The 22,308-nt window shown below is 45.6% G+C and overlaps 1 protein-coding gene across 2 annotated transcripts; it reads left to right on the forward strand.

The window, feature by feature from the left end:
* Positions 1-8,243: 8,243 nt before the first annotated feature.
* On the forward strand, positions 8,244-21,940 carry LOC142256375 (phospholipase A2 inhibitor and Ly6/PLAUR domain-containing protein-like). 2 transcript variants are annotated; one of them, XM_075328014.1, is made up of 5 exons: positions 8,244-8,336; positions 9,202-9,315; positions 9,404-9,550; positions 11,442-11,591; positions 21,716-21,940. In XM_075328014.1, the coding sequence occupies exons 1-5, from the start codon at positions 8,285-8,287 to the stop codon at positions 21,829-21,831; spliced, it is 579 nt and encodes a 192-aa protein (XP_075184129.1). In that variant the 5' UTR covers positions 8,244-8,284; the 3' UTR covers positions 21,832-21,940. The 2 variants fall into 2 exon arrangements, with proteins under 2 accessions (XP_075184129.1, XP_075184130.1); XM_075328015.1 differs by having other exon boundaries at positions 8,247-8,336; positions 9,171-9,315.
* Positions 21,941-22,308: the final 368 nt, after the last annotated feature.

Consider the following 22,308-nt stretch of genomic DNA (forward strand, 5'->3'; position numbering starts at 1 on the left):
CCCCCTTTTGAAAAAGAAAAAGATGCTTTGCATGAAGCACTCTCAAAAATACGCGTGCCTTTCCCGTCCCCTGGCTGACCCCGGGGAAGAAAAGTCCTCTGAGAGCCATGACTTGTTCATCTTGGTTCTTTTAGAAACACAGCGAGGGGACTCCAACCACAGTCTCCCTCGTTGCCACTCACTGGGCCACACACACCCCACTTGACTGGCATAGGTTGAGCCCCCTTTTGAAAAAGAAAAAGATGCTTTGCATGAAGCACTCTCAAAAATACGCGTGCCTTTCCCGTCCCCTGGCTGACCCCGGGGAAGAAAAGTCCTCTGAGAGCCATGACTTGTTCATCTTGGTTCTTTTAGAAACACAGCGAGGGGACTCCAACCACAGTCTCCCTCGTTGCCACTCACTGGGCCACACACACCCCACTTGACTGGCATCGGTTCAGCCCCCTTTTGAAAAAGAAAAAGATGCTTTGCATGAAGCACTCTCAAAAATACGCGTGCCTTTCCCGTCCCCTGGCTGACCCCGGGGAAGAAAAGTCCTCTGAGAGCCATGACTTGTTCATCTTGGTTCTTTTAGAAACACAGCGAGGGGACTCCAACCACAGTCTCCCTCGTTGCCACTCTCTGGGCCACACACACCCCACTTGACTGGCATCGGTTGAGCCCCCTTTTGAAAAAGAAAAAGATGCTTTGCATGAAGCACTCTCAAAAATACGCGTGCCTTTCCCGTCCCCTGGCTGACCCCGGGGAAGAAAAGTCCTCTGAGAGCCATGACTTGTTCATCTTGGTTCTTTTAGAAACACAGCGAGGGGACTCCAACCACAGTCTCCCTCGTTGCCACTCACTGGGCCACACACACCCCACTTGACTGGCATCGGTTGAGCTCCCTTTTGAAAAAGAAAAAGATGCTTTGCATGAAGCACTCTCAAAAATACGCGTGCCTTTCCCGTCCCCTGGCTGACCCCGGGGAAGAAAAGTCCTCTGAGAGCCATGACTTGTTCATCTTGGTTCTTTTAGAAACACAGCGAGGGGACTCCAACCACAGTCTCCCTCGTTGCCACTCACTGGGCCACACACACCCCACTTGACTGGCATCGGTTGAGCCCCCTTTTGAAAAAGAAAAAGATGCTTTGCATGAAGCACTCTCAAAAATACGCGTGCCTTTCCCGTCCCCTGGCTGACCCCGGGGAAGAAAAGTCCTCTGAGAGCCATGACTTGTTCATCTTGGTTCTTTTAGAAACACAGCGAGGGGACTCCAACCACAGTCTCCCTCGTTGCCACTCACTGGGCCACACACACCCCACTTGACTGGCATCGGTTGAGCCCCCTTTTGAAAAAGAAAAAGATGCTTTGCATGAAGCACTCTCAAAAATACGCGTGCCTTTCCCGTCCCCTGGCTGACCCCGGGGAAGAAAAGTCCTCTGAGAGCCATGACTTGTTCATCTTGGTTCTTTTAGAAACACAGCGAGGGGACTCCAACCACAGTCTCCCTCGTTGCCACTCACTGGGCCACACACACCCCACTTGACTGGCATCGGTTGAGCTCCCTTTTGAAAAAGAAAAAGATGCTTTGCATGAAGCACTCTCAAAAATACGCGTGCCTTTCCCGTCCCCTGGCTGACCCCGGGGAAGAAAAGTCCTCTGAGAGCCATGACTTGTTCATCTTGGTTCTTTTAGAAACACAGCGAGGGGACTCCAACCACAGTCTCCCTCGTTGCCACTCACTGGGCCACACACACCCCACTTGACTGGCATCGGTTGAGCCCCCTTTTGAAAAAGAAAAAGATGCTTTGCATGAAGCACTCTCAAAAATACGCGTGCCTTTCCCGTCCCCTGGCTGACCCCGGGGAAGAAAAGTCCTCTGAGAGCCATGACTTGTTCATCTTGGTTCTTTTAGAAACACAGTGAGGGGACTCCAACCACAGTCTCCCTCGTTGCCACTCACTGGGCCACACACACCCCACTTGACTGGCATCGGTTGAGCCCCCTTTTGAAAAAGAAAAAGATGCTTTGCATGAAGCACTCTCAAAAATACGCGTGCCTTTCCCGTCCCCTGGCTGACCCCGGGGAAGAAAAGTCCTCTGAGAGCCATGACTTGTTCATCTTGGTTCTTTTAGAAACACAGCGAGGGGACTCCAACCACAGTCTCCCTCGTTGCCACTCACTGGGCCACACACACCCCACTTGACTGGCATTGGTTGAGCCCCCTTTTGAAAAAGAAAAAGATGCTTTGCATGAAGCACTCTCAAAAATACGCGTGCCTTTCCCGTCCCCTGGCTGACCCCGGGGAAGAAAAGTCCTCTGAGAGCCATGACTTGTTCATCTTGGTTCTTTTAGAAACACAGCGAGGGGACTCCAACCACAGTCTCCCTCGTTGCCACTCACTGGGCCACACACACCCCACTTGACTGGCATCGGTTGAGCCCCCTTTTGAAAAAGAAAAAGATGCTTTGCATGAAGCACTCTCAAAAATACGCGTGCCTTTCCCGTCCCCTGGCTGACCCCGGGGAAGAAAAGTCCTCTGAGAGCCATGACTTGTTCATCTTGGTTCTTTTAGAAACACAGCGAGGGGACTCCAACCACAGTCTCCCTCGTTGCCACTCACTGGGCCACACACACCCCACTTGACTGGCATCGGTTGAGCTCCCTTTTGAAAAAGAAAAAGATGCTTTGCATGAAGCACTCTCAAAAATACGCGTGCCTTTCCCGTCCCCTGGCTGACCCCGGGGAAGAAAAGTCCTCTGAGAGCCATGACTTGTTCATCTTGGTTCTTTTAGAAACACAGCGAGGGGACTCCAACCACAGTCTCCCTCGTTGCCACTCACTGGGCCACACACACCCCACTTGACTGGCATCGGTTGAGCCCCCTTTTGAAAAAGAAAAAGATGCTTTGCATGAAGCACTCTCAAAAATACGCGTGCCTTTCCCGTCCCCTGGCTGACCCCGGGGAAGAAAAGTCCTCTGAGAGCCATGACTTGTTCATCTTGGTTCTTTTAGAAACACAGCGAGGGGACTCCAACCACAGTCTCCCTCGTTGCCACTCACTGGGCCACACACACCCCACTTGACTGGCATCGGTTGAGCCCCCTTTTGAAAAAGAAAAAGATGCTTTGCATGAAGCACTCTCAAAAATACGCGTGCCTTTCCCGTCCCCTGGCTGACCCCGGGGAAGAAAAGTCCTCTGAGAGCCATGACTTGTTCATCTTGGTTCTTTTAGAAACACAGCGAGGGGACTCCAACCACAGTCTCCCTCGTTGCCACTCACTGGGCCACACACACCCCACTTGACTGGCATCGGTTGAGCCCCCTTTTGAAAAAGAAAAAGATGCTTTGCATGAAGCACTCTCAAAAATACGCGTGCCTTTCCCGTCCCCTGGCTGACCCCGGGGAAGAAAAGTCCTCTGAGAGCCATGTCCACATTGTCAGTGGACAGACACGTGTGCTTATCTGCCAGCAGACCCACAGCAGCACTGAAGACAGGTTCAGAGAGAACGCTGGCTGCAGGACACGACAAGATCCCCAAGACGTACGTGGCGAGCTCAGGCAATTTATCAAGATTGGAAGCCAAGAATGAGCAGGGCTCAAGTTGCACAATAATGGCATGTTTCCTTGCATATACTCATATATCTGTGTGTCCTCCTCTTTTTCCTTGTCCAGCTCTTTTGTTTTCGCATGAGTATATGTCCTTGTCACTTTCCCATGTGTTGTGAGTTGTTTGTGACCTTTTGGACACCTTTGAGGGTGTTTTCTAGGTGTTTTTCTGTGTTTGTGATTGCCTGCCATTGTTTCCTATTCAGTTCGAGTTCGGTTCGTCGAACGTTCGACGAACCGAACTCGAACGGGAGGTCCGTTCGGCGAACCAACCTCGAGCCGAACCGCGACCGGTTCGCTCATCTCTAGTAACGAGTAATTGAGCACCCAAGCATGGTAATGCTTGCTCATCACTACTCATGACACCAACTCAATCTTTACCATAGTGCAACGTAAGAGGGCTAAGGAGTCTACAATGCAGGTCTGGCCTCTTAAGTGGTGAGCCCTATTTATGTCTTGGATGCAATGATAGACAGAGATATACAAAAGTAATCTTCCCAGCGAGCTTACCGGTACATCTTGACATGTGGAATCCAGTATTTAGTCAGAGGAAAGAATCCGCAAGGAAAACAGTGCAGGAGCTAGCCACGAAAGTCCAAGTAGGAAAAATCTTCCAAACTCCAGCGGACAAATTCAAGGACTAAATTCATAGTTTAAAAATATATCTTGCTTTGTAAATTTTATTAGAAAAAATCCATTAAAAATAGATCCACACTCTGGGCAGTATAATTATAACAGATTAGGAGTGGTAGCCTCTCGGACAAAGAGGCTACCACTCCTAATCTGTTGTAATGAATTGCAATATACAGAGATGGTACATCCATTTCTCCAAAGTGTCCCAGGGAGTCTAACTCTAAAATACCACTTTGCACCAAGTAATAATTCTTCAGTCCCCCTTAAAAAAAAGGTCTCGACTACCAGGCATATTTTACCCTATGAGTTTTTCAATGTAAGACTCCCAGGTGTACCATATTTTTCGGTTTATAAGATGCCCCGGATTATAAGACGCCCCCAAATTTAGAGGAAGAAAATAAGAAAAAATAATTTTTAATGTTAAAATGAGGGTCTGTCTTATAATCCTAGTGTGTCTTAATCCTAATGCTTACCGAGGGGAGCAGCGGTGGTGGAGCAGCTCAGGAAGGTCACAGGAGGCAGAGTCAGTGATGCTATGGGCTCAGAGGAGGGGGTGTTTCATCTCAGGAGGGTAAAAGGACGGAGGGCCAGTAATACTGCTGCCTTGGGGGTGTCACGGTGGCGGGCGCGATTGATCTGCAGGCATGCTGCGGGCGTGTCACTGCAGAGGAGCACTCAGGAGGGTCACAGGACCTAGTGTTGAGGTGTTGCTGTGGTGGTGATCTGGCTGTGGTTTCCATTGAATTGCCCATGGTTGATGTGATAGACTTCAAGAAAATGGCCACAAAGGCAGTGAGTGCGCAGAAAGGCCTCTGCAGCAATTTTCTTGAAGTCCATCGCATTAATCTGTTACCTTTGCAGCAGTTTTTTTGAAGTTCATCATGTCAACTGCAGGCAATTCAATAGAGCCCGCAGTCAGAGCAGGCGCCTGCCGCTGTGACACAGCAGTAACACCCTTAATATTGCTGACCCGGCCTCCTATAACTCCGCCACCTCAGTAAACCATATGCGCATTGTAAATTGAATACAGTTCAGGTTTGATTTTGGTAATGTTGTATTGTCATTGATGCCTCTAATAAAGTGGCAAAGTTACTCAAGTGATATGAAAGACTCAATACACATTAACTAACATCCAAAGAACAGCAGGGATATGTAAAAAATAGTGTCTCTTATCTTACTGCCATTTCATATGAGTGCAATATCTGAGATTTCAATATCTCACACATAGAAAATATTTCCAACAAAGATCATGTTATGCACGAGGTTTATCTGCTCCTCGGTCGTCCTCTGACAGTGCATCCTCGTCCCCACTGGTGCCTTCCATATCTCATGTTCAGCCTCAACGTCATTCTACTTGCCTAGCTTCTACCCATAATGTCTGCATGACTTTTTGGAATTCTGAGACTAAATCCCAATGGCGTCCTAGTATGCAGGCAAGGGTTGAGGTCTTCCTGCCTTGGTCTCTCCCACAAAAGCTCCATTGCGTATGTGCAGGTGGATCGTACTGTTTCTGCTTCTAAGTGCAGACAATGCTGGCAATCCCTCTGCTTGGGGTGGAGCTTAGCTTTTAAGAACTCATGACAGTATGGGGGGAGCAGTCATCAGTTAAGTGCCATCACAAGGTGTCTCCAGCACTGGTCTTTGTTTACTGTAGTTTAGGAAGGGTTAGGCATCGTGGCCTGTCCACATCTGTCTGTGTTTCCAACAGTGAGTTATCAGTTCCTTGTTGCATGAAAGACAGGTTGGTGCACTGCCAGTATTTGCCTAATGTGAGTGGAGTCACAGCGCTGTGGTCTTTAGTCTGCCTCAATATTCACGAGTCTCTCCTGTCTTCTCCCCTTGCATTGCAATGTGTCACGCTCCCTATGCCTCGGCACCACTTCTTACCTACTGAGCCGGTCTCACCATCGCACCACCGCTCCTTGCTCACTGAGCTGTTCCTTGCATCGCCCCACCGCTCTGTACCCACTGATCCAGCCTCGCCAGCGCACCACCGCTCCTTCCTCACTGGTCCAGTCCATGCATCCACCGGTCACGCCTGCCGCTCCCGCTCATGCTCCCCTGAGTCCTGTTCCAGGTCTGAGGAGTCTGATTCTGACTAATGTTCTGTATAGGACCGGGCCGTGCCCACTCACCTGGTCTTATAGGCCCAGCACTGCTGCAGCAGGAAATGACCTGAGGCTGTGCTGGGTATATAAGACTGGCCTTTCTATGTGGGCGGGGCTTGATCATCGCTTGTGTTTCTTTGCTTTGTCTTGTGAGCTAGGTGCTCAGGTCCTTTTGTTCCTGTTTCCTGTATTACTGCCTTAAAGCACGCTGTTACCCTAGTGACTTGGTCCTGTCTTTGCTTCCTGATACCTGCACCTGTTCCTGTACTGTCCTATAGGACTCCATGACCCTGGTGACCTGGTTATTCCTGTTCCTGCCATGCTAGTGCTCCAGCTACCATGTACCCAGCCCTCCAGGTGGGGTGCTCGGTCCAGTGGATCCACCTCCTGGGCCTACCAGTCCTCCCCGGCCCTCACACAATGCAGCTAGAGCATTGTCAATCTAGTTATTTCTATACTTTGTATACAATATATTGGCCTTTGTGAGGTCCACTGAGTGCATAGGTTGTCTGGGTCATCGCAGGGTCATTCCTGCTGCGGGTAAGGTACCAACTCCTGCTTCCTTCCCTGTGAGCGTTAACAGTTTGCTGGGGTATTTTTTTCCTTCTTCCTGGCACCTGGGTTAAAGCGCTGGGCTAGGGAGTCTCTTTATATTTTGTAATCTCTGTGACCTTAACAGAGGTTGTAAGTTCGTACCCAGAGGACTGCATGACATTTAACGCTGCCTCTAAGTGACATTCTCATACAGGTTTGCTGTTGATTGTTCTCTCTTGCTTCCACCTACCAGCTGCAGTTCACTCTGCACAGTTGACCCCGAGTGGCATTTGAACTTTTGTTAGTTTTAGGTCAAACCTCCAGCCCCGTAACAGACCATTTCAGAACAAAATTGATGTCTAAAAATATATTTTGCTAATCTTCTAGAAAATTGTACACGTTATTAATCAACAGATTTGTATAGTAAACTTCTCCAATCCGCACTGCCTGAGGACGGATAATCACTTTTGCTGTGTTCACTTTCAGTTCTCCCTGATCCCCGTCCCCCTGAGGTGCCCTCCCCCTTCCCAAGTCTGTCCTGGAGCTCACTGAGACTTTTCTGATATTTCTTGAGTTTTCAGTTCTCTCACAAGAGATCAAAACATTAAAACAAACTGCTCTGCAACACTAAACCCTGATTAGTCTGCACTCCAGGCCTCACTAAGGAAACCTCCCAGTCTAGCCTGGTCCCCATCCTCAATGAGGAAGCCAGTCTGGGTCTAATCTGCTGACCAGATGAAGGCCTCACTGAGTAAGTGACCCGGGTCTTTTCTGGTCTCCTTCCTCACTGAGGACGCCTCCCAGGTCTAGCCTGCTGATCAGCTGCAGGCCTCACTGAGGAATCCTCCCAGGTCTAGCCTAATTCCCGTAATCAATGAGGATGCTGCCCTGGGTCTAGTCGCTGCAGGTTTCAAAGAGGAAGTTGCCCGAGGCTAGTCCGGTCCCCCTCCTCACTGAGGAAGCCACCCAGGGTCTACATTTGATCTGTTTAAATAATGAAAATGAAAATGGGGTGAAGTAATGGAAATTTACTTTTGGTAAGAGAGAAAACAAATGGTAAAAGCTTCTGTTGACCCAACCTTCCTCTGTGAAGGCAAATATATTCTCCCAATATATTTCAAGCTAACAATTACACAGTGCACAAAAGCAAACAAGACAGGACCATTATCTTTAGGCAAGATCAAATAGAAAGACATTTTGATGAATTCCCGTTAAGATACATCATCATTGTATTGCTGTATTGCTATAACCATGAACTTTGCTGAGAGCAAAATGACGCTCAGGGAGGTGTTTTGGGCTAGATCTAATCCATCCCAAGAAACAATAGTTTTTTACCTTTCCAAAGAGTATTTACTGTATATGGTCCATGTGTGCAGACAACAGGCAAGAAGAGAATCCGAGAAGCCATCTAATTACCCACAATGAAGAACCTGGTCACTTTACTTTGTCTGATCTCTGCTCTTGTTGTCTCAGGTAAGATGAATCGAGTTACTACACATAATATACACATAGGACACCAAGGAGTATTGTCAAACTTTATTATAAAGTTCTTCTATCATTTTAAACAGGCTAAATGCAGTTTCTTTTGGATCTTGTAAATCTGGTTTGCGTAACAATATTCACATATTGAAAAATAAATGGTCAAATTGGACCTGATGTAAATATGTCTCAAAACATACCACGGATTAATCACTTACCAAATCAAGTTGTGTGTTCACGTAGACCAAACATTCTTAGCCAGGGATGGTTTTATTTAGACCCATTTTTACGCTACATAGATGATTTGTAAAAACTTGTGATTGATCTAAAAGGTTAATTCTCTTCAAAAGAAAGAGGTGGATGAAAAGAATCCCCAAAACATAGTAGGGGGAATACACAAACAAAAGTTGAGACACTTATTATATGATAAAAAAAATTAAAAGTCTGAAATTTAAGTGACTTTCGGGCCACTTGTTGGAAGTAACATATATCCTGGTCTTGTTGGGTATGATAACAAAAAACCCATTTTTACGCTACATAGATGAATTGTGAAAACTCGTGATTGATCTAAAAGGATAATTCTCTTAAAGTAAAAATAGTGTATGAAGAGAATCCTCAAAACATAATAGGGGGAATACACAAACAAAAGTTATAATACTTATTATATGATAAAGAAAACTTTTATAAGTTCGTAAATCAAGTCACCATAGGGCTAAGTGTTGGAAGTGACATCATGATCTTGTTGGGTATGATATAAAAAATGATGTCGATAACAATCAATATACTAATCTTTTCATCTGAACACCTTTATTTTATGACTCTCACCAGATAATATCACTGAAATATCCACTTTTTTCAGCCTATACCTATAAATGTTATTCGGGCTTCTCCACTAACTCTACAACATGTAAGGAGTCTGAGATTGAATGTCTTGGGGATCGATGCATGACCTGTTCCCAATATGTTGACAGAAGTGAGTGTAACTTATTTCTTCTTTAAGAAAATTACAGCGTCACCCCCTCAGTTCTTGTTTTCTGATGTTTATTTTCTTTTTTTTGTAGAAGGTAATGTGTTTAAATCAATACTGAAAAGCTGCGCAAATGAAACCATGTGCGGGACCAATGGCTCAATAGCGTTAGAAAATATAAAGTATCGATTTTATGCCAAATGCTGCACCGGACACTTATGCAACACTGATGAATATGAACGTGAGTGTCACAATGACAATAATCATATAGGAATAATTGACTGATAAAAACAAAATATTATTCAAGTTCAAAATTCTTCAACCTTACATAAAGCTATTTTTAATTCCTGTAATTTTTACAAGATTTGTTTGTAAATATGAACAATTTTACAGGCTGAAATTTTATACACATATAATTTCTTTTACAGGTCAGAGTAATGTTCCCCAACTCCAGTACACAAGGTCCACAAGCAGTGCATGTTTTCAAGTTTTCCTTATCATTGCACAGATGTTGGAAGCATCAACTGTTCAGGTTATTAAATTATCACCTGTGCAATACTAAGGAAATCCTTAAAACATGCACTGTTGGTGGGTCCTGAGGACTTGAGCTGGGGAATCCTGGGATAGACCACTGGAGGTCAAAAAGGGAGAAATGTATGCTAATGTATCTGTTGAACCTCTAAATGTGCAGATTCTTAATTACAAATTAACAAATGAGAATCCAGAATGTAAACAAGAAAGTTCTCCTTCATTACATCAAGCAGAGATGTCTATGTAATGGAGCGAATAACATTACGCCTTCACCCCCGAGCGCTTTTCCATTTTTGTTTATGGTCATGTGGGAGCTCGTTTCTTGTGGAAGGAGCTGTAATTGTAAATGAAACTATGATTTTTACCATATAGTGTAGTAGAAAACGGCAAAAAAATTCCAAATGCGGAAAAATTGCAAAAAAAGTGTGATTGCATTATGGTTTTTGAGATATTTTAGTCTTTTTTTCCTTATATGGTAAAACGGATGTGTCAATATGACATCTGAGGTTGGTGCAAGTTTGTAGACACCAAAAATGAATAGGTTTACCTTAATCTAAGGGTTAAGAAAAATCAGAACATTGTCCGATAAAATTTGCGTACATTTTGCAACATTTTTGTGACCTGTGGCGTTCTCATTTTTCAGGATTTATGGCTCAGTGATGGCTTATTTTTTCTTCTCAAGCTCATGTTTTTATCGGTACCAATTTTTTTGTAATTTTACTAGTACCCCTAGGGGACAATAATGATTAGTAGGCTGATCACTCATTTTTTTTCCGATCAGAGCAGCACCACTCAGACCAGGAGAAATTAACATGTCTTGTAACAAGTAGCACTTACTGTAGCTGTGTCTTACAGCACCTAAGTCATATGAGCACAGGAGTCATCACATGACCCTGTACTACCATGGCAACCACCGGATCCACATGATCACGTCACGTGACTTCCAGTACCGGCCTGTGAGTATGGATCTACCGCTATCGCTGTTAACATCGCGCTGTAACATCTTGACAGTGCCATTTAAAGGGTTAAAAGGCATGGGCAGATAGCGATTCCACTCGTGCCTGGCAGGCACACATGTCAGCTGTAAAAATCAGCTGACATGTGCACTGATCACCGCAGGCTGCTTGCAGCAGCCCATGGGGATTAACACTATGACTGCTAGGATGTAATATTACTGCCCACAATCTTTAAGTAGTTAAAGGAAAACTTTCAGTAAGTTCTTGCTATGTAATTCAAGAGCAGCATGACATATGGAAAGAGACTCTAATTCCATTGGTGTTTCAATTACTTGGTTGTGTGTATCTGTTTCAATACAATCTGGGTTTTATCAGCAGGAGATTATCACTACAGGACTAGCTGCCTCTTGCCTCCTACTCCTGCTGCTCTAAAGACACAGAAAACTGACTGACCTGCAGTAAATAAAATGGTGATTGTATCAAAATGAGTATGCAGAACAGAAAGTAACACATCCCTAGAATAAAGGTATCACCTCCTACATTATGCTGCTCTCAGATTACAGAGCAAAAATCTGCTGACAAATTCCCTTTATATGTTTTAAGTCAATATTCAATCCAAATATTTCATTTTGTGTATTTCTCCAGTTATTGCCGAAGATCCAACACCAAATGGTGTGAAATGTCCATCAGCTTACTGTATCGGCACCTTTGAGGAATGTAACAGTACCAAGGAGATAAACTGCACTGGATCTATGAACAGATGTTTCCATTATAGGGGACAAGCACGCTATCCTGGTAAGCAATATGTATGATCTAATGGATTTTATGGTGTTTTAGTATAAATCCATGTAACATAAAAGGTTTATAGAGCTCCTGTGTAGAGATGTGTGAACCCAAACTGTAAAATTCAGGGTCTGTGACAGACACCTAGCGTCCGTGCATGGTCCTCTAACAAGGACTTCTCAGGGATGTCCATGTTACTATTTGGGTTCGGCTGCCCAGATAAAGTAAAAAATGGAAAAAGGAAGAAAAATTGGGACAATAGCAGGACAATTATACTTACTATCAAGTTTCCACACAGCTGCCACACGGTTTCCAGGTCTGCTTATTGTGTCTTATGAGTATTCATTGTTTCCAATGCCCAGCCTCTGCGACAGCATCTGTGATTGGTTGTCATCAAAAAGCGCCCATAATCTCTGTTCCCGGCATCTGTGATTGGCTGCCCTCATACTATCTCTCTGGGTTCCCAAAGTGAAATATAAAAATAAATAAATAATTGGTAAAAATCGATTAGGGTCCCCCATATTTTGATACCCAGTGCATATAAAGAAGACAGCTGGAGGCTGCAGTCCCCAGCTGTATGCTTTATCTTGGCAGTGTATCAAAATTAGAGGGACCCCAGGACGCTTTTTTAACTATTGAAATAAATAATTTAAAAAAATGGCATCCGGTTCCCACAATTTTGATACCCAGACAAGATAAAACATACAGCTAAAGGCTGCTATTCTCAGGTTGGGGAGGACTATGGTTATTGGGCCCTCCTCAGCCTAAAAAAATTCAGCCTGCAGCTTAAAAAAAATGGCACATCCATTAGATGACCGATTCCTGGCTCTCACCCTGCTCAATATAATTGCCATAATATGGTTCACCTGAGGTGAACTCATTGAACTTACTTTTGGTAATCTGGCATTAAGTTCAATAGTCCTGTTATACCAGATAATTGATTTCAATGGTGCTGGATTATCTGATTAACTAACACCATTGTAGTTAATAACCAGTCAATGTGTACACATTCTGGTTGTTACGGTTGCTGTGGCTCTGGAGACTATGTCCGGATTTCTTGCTACTGCACATGTGCAAGCGCTGGAGACTAAGTCCTATCTTGGAGCCATTGCACATGTGCGGGTGACATCATCGCTGACACGAGGTCACATGTCTCTGACACCTTCTAAGCTGATTGGCCACTGGTCATGTGCTTGTGACACGTGGTCACATGTCTCTGACACCTTCTATGCCGATTGGTTGCTGGTCATGTGCTTGGGACGCTTTGCTCGGTGATAGGCCAGCGTGACGTCATTGCTGTCATTCTGGCAGCAGATTGGCTCTGGTGTCCTCCATCTTGGATGAGGCACAGAGTCTATATAAGACCCTGATGCACGCCGCCCGGCGCTCAGTCCTCTTGGTTCATGCATGAGGGTAGACGCCCTGTGCACGTCCCTCTAGGCATCTCTCTGTCCATGTTAGGTGAGCGCTACCGGCAGGGTAGCATTCTTATACCTTTCAGCTTCGGCTGCAGTCCGTATCCTTACCTCTTAGTGGAGCGGACATAGGCAGGTGCCTGAGGCACATGGTCCGGCTGGGCCTTGTGATTCTACTCGTAGGTGGACGTTGCCACTAGGGTAACGTTCCTTATACTGCGTCTGGCAGTTGTTCGTATCCTCGCACACTAGGGGAGCGAACAGAGGTAGGAGCTTTGTGCGGCCTATTCTGCTGTCCGTCTCTTTTGCACCACTAGAAGAGTGGACCTAGGCAGGTGCCATATCTAGTGGTTCGTGTCCTCGCACACTAGTGGAGCGAACGCAGGTAGGAGCTTTGTGCTGCTTACGCTGCTGTCCGTCTCTTTTGCACCACTAGAAGAGCGGACCTAGGCAGGTGCCATATCTAGTGGTTCATGTCCTCGCACACTAGTGGAGCGAACGCAGGTAGGAGCTTTGTGCGGCTTACGCTGCTGTCCGTCTCCTGGCACCACTAGAAGAGCGGACCTAGGCAGGTGCCATATCTAGTGGTTCATGTCCTCGCACACTAGTGGAGCGAACGCAGGTAGGAGCTTTGTGCGGCTTACGCTGCTGTCCATCTCTTGGCACCACTAGAGGAACAGACCTAGGTAGGTGCCATTTCACACTCACTGCTTTTGTCTCTGTGATCTTTAACAGAGATCATTCCACACACCCTCCAAGTAAGGGAGGAATTGCTTTATTTTCTAATTATATTCCTCTGTGAGTTTAACAGAGGTATTGCACTCTGTGCTTGTGCTATTATTTTTTACAGTGGCACACTTATATACCCCTTATCCTCTGCCATAGTCTGCAGCAGAGTCTTTGCACGGTGGACCCTGACTGTCTGACATTCCTTTAGGTTTTATTATCAGACAGCCCCCCATAACACTGGTAATCTGGGATTGAATTCAATGAGTTCCCCTGAAGTGAGTTCCCCTGAGGTCACTAATAGGGTACCATGCAAACCCCAGCTGTGACCTCAGGTAAACTTATTGCACTCAATCACAGATTAGGCTATTTGCACACGTTGAGTATTTCTTTGCAGACATTTCTGCACCAGATCTGCATCTCCTGGCAGAAAAACACACCAAAAAACGCTGGTGCATTTTTTTTACGAAGATGCAGATTTTGTGCAGAAATATCAGGTGAGTTCACCAGAGGTCACAGCTGGGGTACTATGGGAAAGCAGTAAACTTAGTTGAACTCACTAATGTTATTGCTTACACAGCTGTGTTTTCGTCAGTGTGTTTCAATTGCCTGAGTGATTGGTCACGTTTTCTAATGTGAGCTGCTATTTTTAGACTGCGAAAGGCCTAACAACTATGGGCCTCCACAGCCTGAAAATACCAGCCCCCAGCTGCCTGCATTATCTTGTTGGGTATAAAAAAGAAAGTGGAAGGGACCTCATGCAGTTTTTAAAATTATTTATTTAAATAAGAAAAAACAATTGGGGTCCCTCATATTTTGATACACAGCCAAGATAATGCAGACAGCTGGGGGCTATACTTATGTGATAACCATCCATGGAGTCTTCAAAATCTTTAAACCAAAAGCCAATAATCTAATAAAAAAAATTACTTCTAATAAAGTATCTAAAAATTACAGTTCAGTGATATAAAAGTATTTAAATGTAGAACGTGCAACCATAGCACAGAGGATTATACTCATATATGCATATATCAAGATATATAGTGATTAATACACATGAGCTTACCTCTTCCTAGAAGATTCCTAAGTCAGGATACCTTCCTGTCAGTGGAGGTGACCCTAGGGTTCGGCATTTGAGGCAAGGCATTTTCCTTTCTGGGACAGGACGATGATGGGAGGATAGAAATCACGACAAGAAATATCAAGCATTCTGTGGATATAGAAAATGCAGCTTGATTAATGGAATGATACCCTCTGATACCTTCTAGAAATCCCAGTTTGTAAGGATAACATCTCTGGACATTTGTGGCGGATTGTCTTTTTTGACCCCAACGTGGCTCCTTGTTAATGAAGGAATTATGGATATGCCATATATTATCTGTGGCTATTTACGTGTATATATAACCTCTCACCTTCACCCTGTGTTTTCTCCAACCTCACCTGTTTAGCAAAACTATATGAGGGACATGGTTCCTCTGTTGCCCTGAATGGGGAGCTGTCATTGAATGTTTATAGAAGTTTGACAACCTATATTTATAATTTCTAGACTACAGACATTATATGACAATTTGACCCTGACTGATAGCTTGAGCTTTTTAGACTACTCCTGACTTGACTTGGGGAAACCGACTAGTCGACAACTAAATCTCTTTAAACCTTTCACCTGGGTTCGGTATACAGGGCTCAATAGGATGAGATTACTGGAAGGTATCCTGACTTAGGAATTTTCTAGGAAGAGTTTTTTTACACTTCACTTCAGGGACCCACACAGCTAGTGTTAGGGAAACTTATCACAGACACGAGAAAAGATGGTGGGGGCGTAGTCTAATTGCAACCAATAACCGATGCTATTACAGATGATAGGTGGAGGAAGATACAATGAGCAGACCCAGAAACAATGCTTTAATCACCATTTTGCTTCCCTTTAAAGCCCCCTAGCCATATCATTGGTGCAGCCTGTGTAGCCACTAGAGATGGGCCACCCTCTAAAGGCTCGAGTTCGGTTTGGTTCGCCGAACGTAGGCTGCGTTCGAGTTTGGTTCGGCGAGCCGTTCGACGAACCTCTCGAACCCCATAGAAAACAATGGGAGGCAATCACAAACACCTAAAAACACCTAGAAAACACTCTCAAAGGTGTCCAAAAGGTGACAAACAACTCACAAGACAACACAAACACATGGGAAAGTGACAAGGACAAAGACTCATGCGAAAACAAAACAGCTGGACGAGGAAAAAGAGGACGAGATACAGATATAGGCATGGCATGCCCTTCTAAAATCATGTAAAACACCGCAAGGTGACTCAAAGCGGAGTCTCCCTTTTTTTAAAAAATTGGGCCCCACAGACACCACTTCAGTGGCAGTACTTGTGCCCCAGTTGTACACTTCACAGCTACATTTGCATCAAGCACATTCAAAAACACGCCAGCCTTAACTGTCCCCGGGATGACACCGGGGTAGGTAGCAAAGTCTTTGCTGATCCATGATTTGTTCATCTTGGATCATTTTTAAATACACAGCAAGGGGACTCCAAGCGGAGTCTCCCTTTTTTTCCAAAAATTGGGCCCCACAGACACCTCTTCAGTGGCATCACTTGTGTCCCAATTGCAAACTTACAGGTAGATTTGCATCAAGCACATTCCAAAATACGCCAGCCTTAACTCTCCCCAGGATGACACAGGGGTAGTAAAGTTGCGGATCCATGACTTGTTCATCTTGCTGAACGTCAGTCTGTCCACATTGTCACTGGACAGACGCGTGCGCTTATCTGTCAGCTCACACCCAGCAGCACTGAAGACACGTTCAGAGACAACGCTGGCAGCTGGACACGACAAAATCTCCAAGGCGTAAGTGGAGAGCTCTGGCCATTTTTCAAGATTGGAAGCCCAAAATGAGCAAGGCTCCAGTTGCAAAGTCATGGCATCGATGTTCATTTGGAGATACTCCTGTATCATCCTCTCCAGCCGTTGACTATGTGTCAGACCTCTTGTCTCTTTTGTCCTTGCATTGGATGGTCTTAAAAAATTATTAAACGATTCCATAAAATTGCTGTTACCAGCACCAGATACGGTGCTGCTGGTACGGTTAGACTGCTGGTGACGAGACAGTCCCATGTTTGGCAAGTGACAACTGGGAGATTCACTCCGTGCACCACTGGTGTTTGGTGGAAAAGCCGAGCTAAGATTGAGTAACAGCTTCTGCTGATACTCCTGCATACGTGTGTCCCTTTCTATGGCTGGAATTATTTCTCCAAATTTGGACTCGTACCGGGGATCTAATAGTGTCGCAACCCAGTAGTCATCATCACTTCTAATTTTGACAATCCGAGGGTGATGTTGTAGGTAGTGCAGCAAGAAGGCGCTCATGTGTCTTGCGCATCCATACGGAACAAGTCCTCACTGTGTTTGTGGCATAGAGGTGATAACTGTGATTTCTTCCACTGTTATCTCCCCCCAACCTCGTTCAACCGAAATTTGACCAAGGTCTCCCTCATCCGCTGAGTCTTCCATGTCCATGGACAGTTCGTCCTCCATTTCTTCATGGTCTCCTGCACCTTCCTCAACATTTTTGCTGCTACTATGCACCCTTGTTAAGCCCTCTCTCCCACCGTCCCATGCCTGCCGCCTTGGTAATGATGAACGTCTGGACCTTGTTGATGATGGTATCCCTTGCGCATATGAATTCTCCTGTACTTCCTCCCCTTCCTCTTGTCCCACCCCCTGACTACGAATAGTGTTTAGCGTGTGCTCCAACATGTAAATGACTGGAATTGTCATGCTGATAATGGCATTGTCAGCGCTAAACATATTCGTCGCCATGTCAAAACTGTGCAGAAGGGTGCATAGGTCCTTGATCTGAGACCACTCCATCAGCGTGATCTGCCCCACCTCTGCATCTCGTTGGCCCAGGCTATAAGTCATAACGTATTGCACCACGGCTCAGTTGTGCTGCCACAGTCGCTGTAACATGTGGAGAGTCGAATTCCAGCGTGTCGCCACATCGCATTGCAGGCAATGAACCGGCAGGCCGAAAAACTTCTGGAGCGGTGCAAGTCGCTCAGCAGCGGTGGTTGAACGGCGGAAGTGAGCAGACAGTTTTCGTGCCCTGTGCAGAAGCCCATCTAGGCCGGGATAGTGTGTTAAAAATTGCTGGACAACAAGGTTCAACACGTGAGCCATACAAGGCACGTGTGTCACCTTACCCCGGCAAAGGGCCGCACCCAAGTTTGCAGCATTGTCGAACACAGCCTTTACTGGCTGCAGGTTAAGTGCAGACAACTATTTACGAAACTCGCTCACAAGAGCTGACCACAACTCCTCCGCTGTGTGACTTTTATTTCCAAGACATTTCAAGTCTGATGCCGTTGAGCTCTGCTGCCAGAATAGTAAGGAGGTGTGCGGGATTCCTTGTGCACAGTTACAACGTGGGTGGCCTGACCAGGCAGGCTTGGGGCGGAGGTGGAGGACCGAGACGAGGTTGAGGAGGCAGAAGCAGTCCAGGAACTTCTACATAAAGAGGATTGACACACAAGTCGTGGGGACGGCAAGACTTGTTCAGCAGACTCTTCTCCATCTCTCAACATAGTTACCCAGTGCCCAGTCAGCGACATGTAACGCCCCTGTCCATGCTTACTGGTCCAAGTATCGGTGGTGAAATGCACCCGGTCACACACAGAGTTTCTCAAGGAAGCCGTGATGTTGTGTGCGACATGCTGGTGTAGCGCAGGCACACCTTTCTTGGAGAAGTAGTGGCGAGTGGGCATCTGGTACTGGGGCACTGCGACTGACATAAGGTCTCGAAAATCCTCTGTGTCCACCAGGCGGTAAGGCAGCATTTTGGTAGCCAAGAGCTTACAGAGGGATAAAGTCAAACTCTTAGCTTTGTCATTGCTCGCAGGAAATTGCCTTTTATTTCTCCCCATCTGAGGGATAGAGATCTGGCTGCTGTGTGTAGACGGTGGTGAGTAGGGTGTCCCTGGAAAAATGCAGGTCTGTGAGGAAAGTGCAGGCGGAGACATGATGTTGCCTTCTTCCAAAGTTGGTGCTCTCAATGCCTGAGAGAGCTCTACACCAGCACTTGTTTCCCCTTCCAAACCAACAGATGACTTACCAAGCAAACTGCCTGTTGTGGTTAAAGAGGTAGAAGGTCTGCGTGTAAAATCAGTTGTGACAGATGTCACCACAGTCATAGAAGATGTATATCGCGCGGATGCACTGGAAGGGGCAGACAGTGTTTGGCCCGCTCCGCTAGGCTGCATTGCAGCACGGTGAGCTTCCCACTGGGACTTATGCTTGTTATTCATGTGACGATTCATGGAAGAAGTTGTCAAACTAGTGAGTTTTGGCCTCTACTTATAGATTGCTGACAAATTTTGCAGATCACATGATTTGGAGATCCTTTGCAAGGTCAAAAAAGGACCAGGCTAGGCAAGGCTTAGAGGCCATGCCACCTGCAGAGCCACCCCGAATTGTGCTCAGAGGCAGAGTTGTGTGTGAGGATGCAGTTGTTGACGTGCTTCCAGTACTACGACTCTGTCCAGGAAGGTGCAAGGTAACTTTGTCGTCAGTTGCATCTTCCTCCACCGCCTCTGGTGACCTCCTCGAGTGCCTGACTGTGGGTTGACAGTAAGTGGGATCTAGAACTTCATCATCAAGCGTTGTGTTTGCACTCCCCTCACCCTCAGACCTAACCTCGTCCTGCCCTGACTGAGTAGTTAAGTTGTCATCCCAATCAGGTATCTGCATCTCATCATCATCAGTATGTTCCTCATTGTCTCCACCAACAGGTGTTACAGTTTGGGAATGAGGGTGTACATTATGCTCAGAAACTTGGTCATCAGGGCCAGAATCTGAGTCGCAAAGCTTCTGGGCATCACTGCAGACCATTTCCTGGTCTGTACTCACTGTAGCTTGGGAGCAGACCTCTGATTCCAAGGCTATAGTGTGACTGAACAGCCTACAGACTCAGCCATCTCAGTTCCACCATACTGTGCAGGGCGGGAGGAGACTTGAGAGCTGGGAGAAAGCAAGTGTGATTGTAATGACAACTCAGAGGACTGTTGTTTTTTGGATGTTGAAGTTGAGGTGGAGGAGGGCACTTGAGATCCATTCAAACATGTTCTTTTTTGTGCATCATCTACCTTTGTTACAGTTGTTTGGGTCCGTAAAAAAGGGAGCACATCGGATTGTCCACGCAAAGTAGTAGACATCTTACTTTTGCTGGTAGATGGTCTATCTTCAGCAGATGTTAATGTAGCTTTCCTACTTTCCCCACGGACACAAACTTTTTTTCCTTTTCCAACATGCCTCTTCCCCTTTCCACCAGCATCTGTCCTTTTGCCACTCATTTTGTTAGCGACAAGATTGGCCACTTAAAATATGGATGCAAAAATTGAGAGGTGGTGTAGATTGCAGCGGTGGTCTAGCTTTATTGACAGCTGAAGAACCAACACTGACTATCACAGACAATTTTTGTATGCCCCTAACAGTAGCAGCACAGTTTGCAAATAAAATAGCGTGGCAAAAGTGTGCAGGTGAGTAGAGTGCCCGGGTTTTGTGGGTACCAGGACAGGAAAGGAAAACTGTTAGTATTCCAGACACTTTTAGGATGGCAGAAAAAGTGTCAGCTCTTTGGGCAAATAAAATAGCTTGGCAAAAGTGGCCAGGTGTGTACAGTGCCCGGGTTCTGTGGGTACCAGGACAGGAAAGGAAAACTAAGTTAGTATTCCAGACACTTTTAGGATGGCAGAAAAAGCATCAGCTCTTTGGGCAAATAAAATAGCGTGGCAACACTGGGCAGGTGGGTACCAGGACAGGAAAGGAAGCCTCACTTTCTATCCCTCCTAATGATGAAATGCAGCAAGGAATTCCCTGAGCTAAGGTACACAGACACTGTTATCTAAAGCTGTACACAGCGTTTGCACGGATCTGCCTAGCAGCTATGGCTATGAACGCCTGGAAATCAGCCCTGAAAAGGGCTGAAATTACAAGCAGTCCCTAATCCTTACAGCGCTGTGTAGCTTGCAATATGTCTATAGCGCACAGAGCGGGATCGGCGGCAGTAGCGTGAGCTGTGACTGTTACCCACACGCAGAAATGAGATAATGGCGGTGACATGGAAAATGGCCGTATTTTATAAGGCAAGGACATGTGACATTCACAGCCTATGACACATGCCCTTGCTTGTCTGGCAAAAATGCACTTAGCTGTGTGTGTGTCTGTGATTGGCTGACATCCTGGCCCACCCCACTGCATGCAAGCTTAGGAAAAAAAAAAATGGCGATCGGCATTCTCTCAGCAGTGCACCTCAAATCTAAACTGCATCCTCCCTGCACACTATACGCTGAAATTTGATAATAGCATGAATCACAGTGACTCACACTATTACAGTGAAAAGCCAGCTAATAACTAGCCAGGCTTTTTGCTGCTCGAACCGTTATCGAACATAACTCGAGATATCGAGGTTTTAGAAAAAAGCTCACGTTCGAGTTTGATCTCGAGCACTCCCAAAAATCACTCGAACATGAAATTGGCGAACCTCGAAACTCGAACATCGCTCAACTCTAGAAGCCACACAGCCCAAGTTGATGAAGGGCCAATTTCTTTCTCCAAAGCATATAGAATTGTGTATTCTGATGAGTTTTATGGGCTGCAAAGGACCCATATATTGTTCTTTCATAGAGGCCCTTTCTTGTCTATGTCCGCCAGTGCCCCTAGCCTTTACTTCCACCATTTTATAGCACTTAAGTTTGGGTGTCTTAAACTTATACGGGGTTCGGGGTCCAGGCTCAAGTTTGGATCATGTCATGTCCCGAATCAGACTTTTTAAGTCTGGCCAGACCTAAACATCTGCTGTTTTGCCCATGTCTTTTCCTGTACTGTGCATATTAGAGCATCTGGAAACTGTCAGATAGTATTATAACTGTAACAAAGGATTTTTACTTAAGGTATCTACATATTCTAAGTATTAATGATGGGTTTTTTTTGTTTTTTTTCAGGGTATACATGGAAAAACGTTTCTGCCATGGGTTGTATCAATTATGTTGCCTGCAAATATAATATAAAGAATGTCATAGCAGTTCCAGAAAGACCAGGGATAGAATTAATCTGTTAGATGTTATATTATTATCTGAGCATCTTTAATGAATCAATGAATAAACACATGCAATCAAATCTGATGATCTTTCTGATAACAACCTTCCCAAAACTGTCTAATAAAGAATATTTAGTTAACATACATTGTTTAAGGTCTTCCACTAACACATTTCATTTTTTAAATATCAATGATCTTTTAGTCTTTAGTGTTGTAAGAGTAAAGCGGGCTTTACACGCTACGATATATCTAACAAGATGTCGGCGGGGTCACGTCGTAAGTGACGCACATCCGGCCTCGCTAGTGATGTCGTAGCGTGTGACAGCTACGTGCGACGGTGAGCGAGCAGAAATACTCACCTTCTCGTTCATCGTTGACACGTCACTCATTTTCAAAAAATCAAACGTCAGGTTGTTCATTGCTCCCGAGGCAGCACACATCGCTCCGTGTGACACACCAGGAACGATGAACACAGCTTAACTGCGGCCACCGCCAATG

This window comes from Anomaloglossus baeobatrachus, chromosome 11 (assembly GCF_048569485.1).
Source record: "Anomaloglossus baeobatrachus isolate aAnoBae1 chromosome 11, aAnoBae1.hap1, whole genome shotgun sequence".
NCBI lineage: Eukaryota > Metazoa > Chordata > Amphibia > Anura > Aromobatidae > Anomaloglossus > Anomaloglossus baeobatrachus.

Coding starts and splice junctions, on each gene's coding strand:
- LOC142256375 (XM_075328014.1), top strand. CDS start 8,285: ATGAAGAACCTGGTCACTTTACTTTGTCTGATCTCTGCTCTTGTTGTC. Junction 8,337..9,201: donor CTCTGCTCTTGTTGTCTCAG/GTAAGATGAATC, acceptor CACTTTTTTCAG/CCTATACCTATAAATGTTAT. Junction 11,592..21,715: donor GGGACAAGCACGCTATCCTG/GTAAGCAATATG, acceptor GTTTTTTTTCAG/GGTATACATGGAAAAACGTT.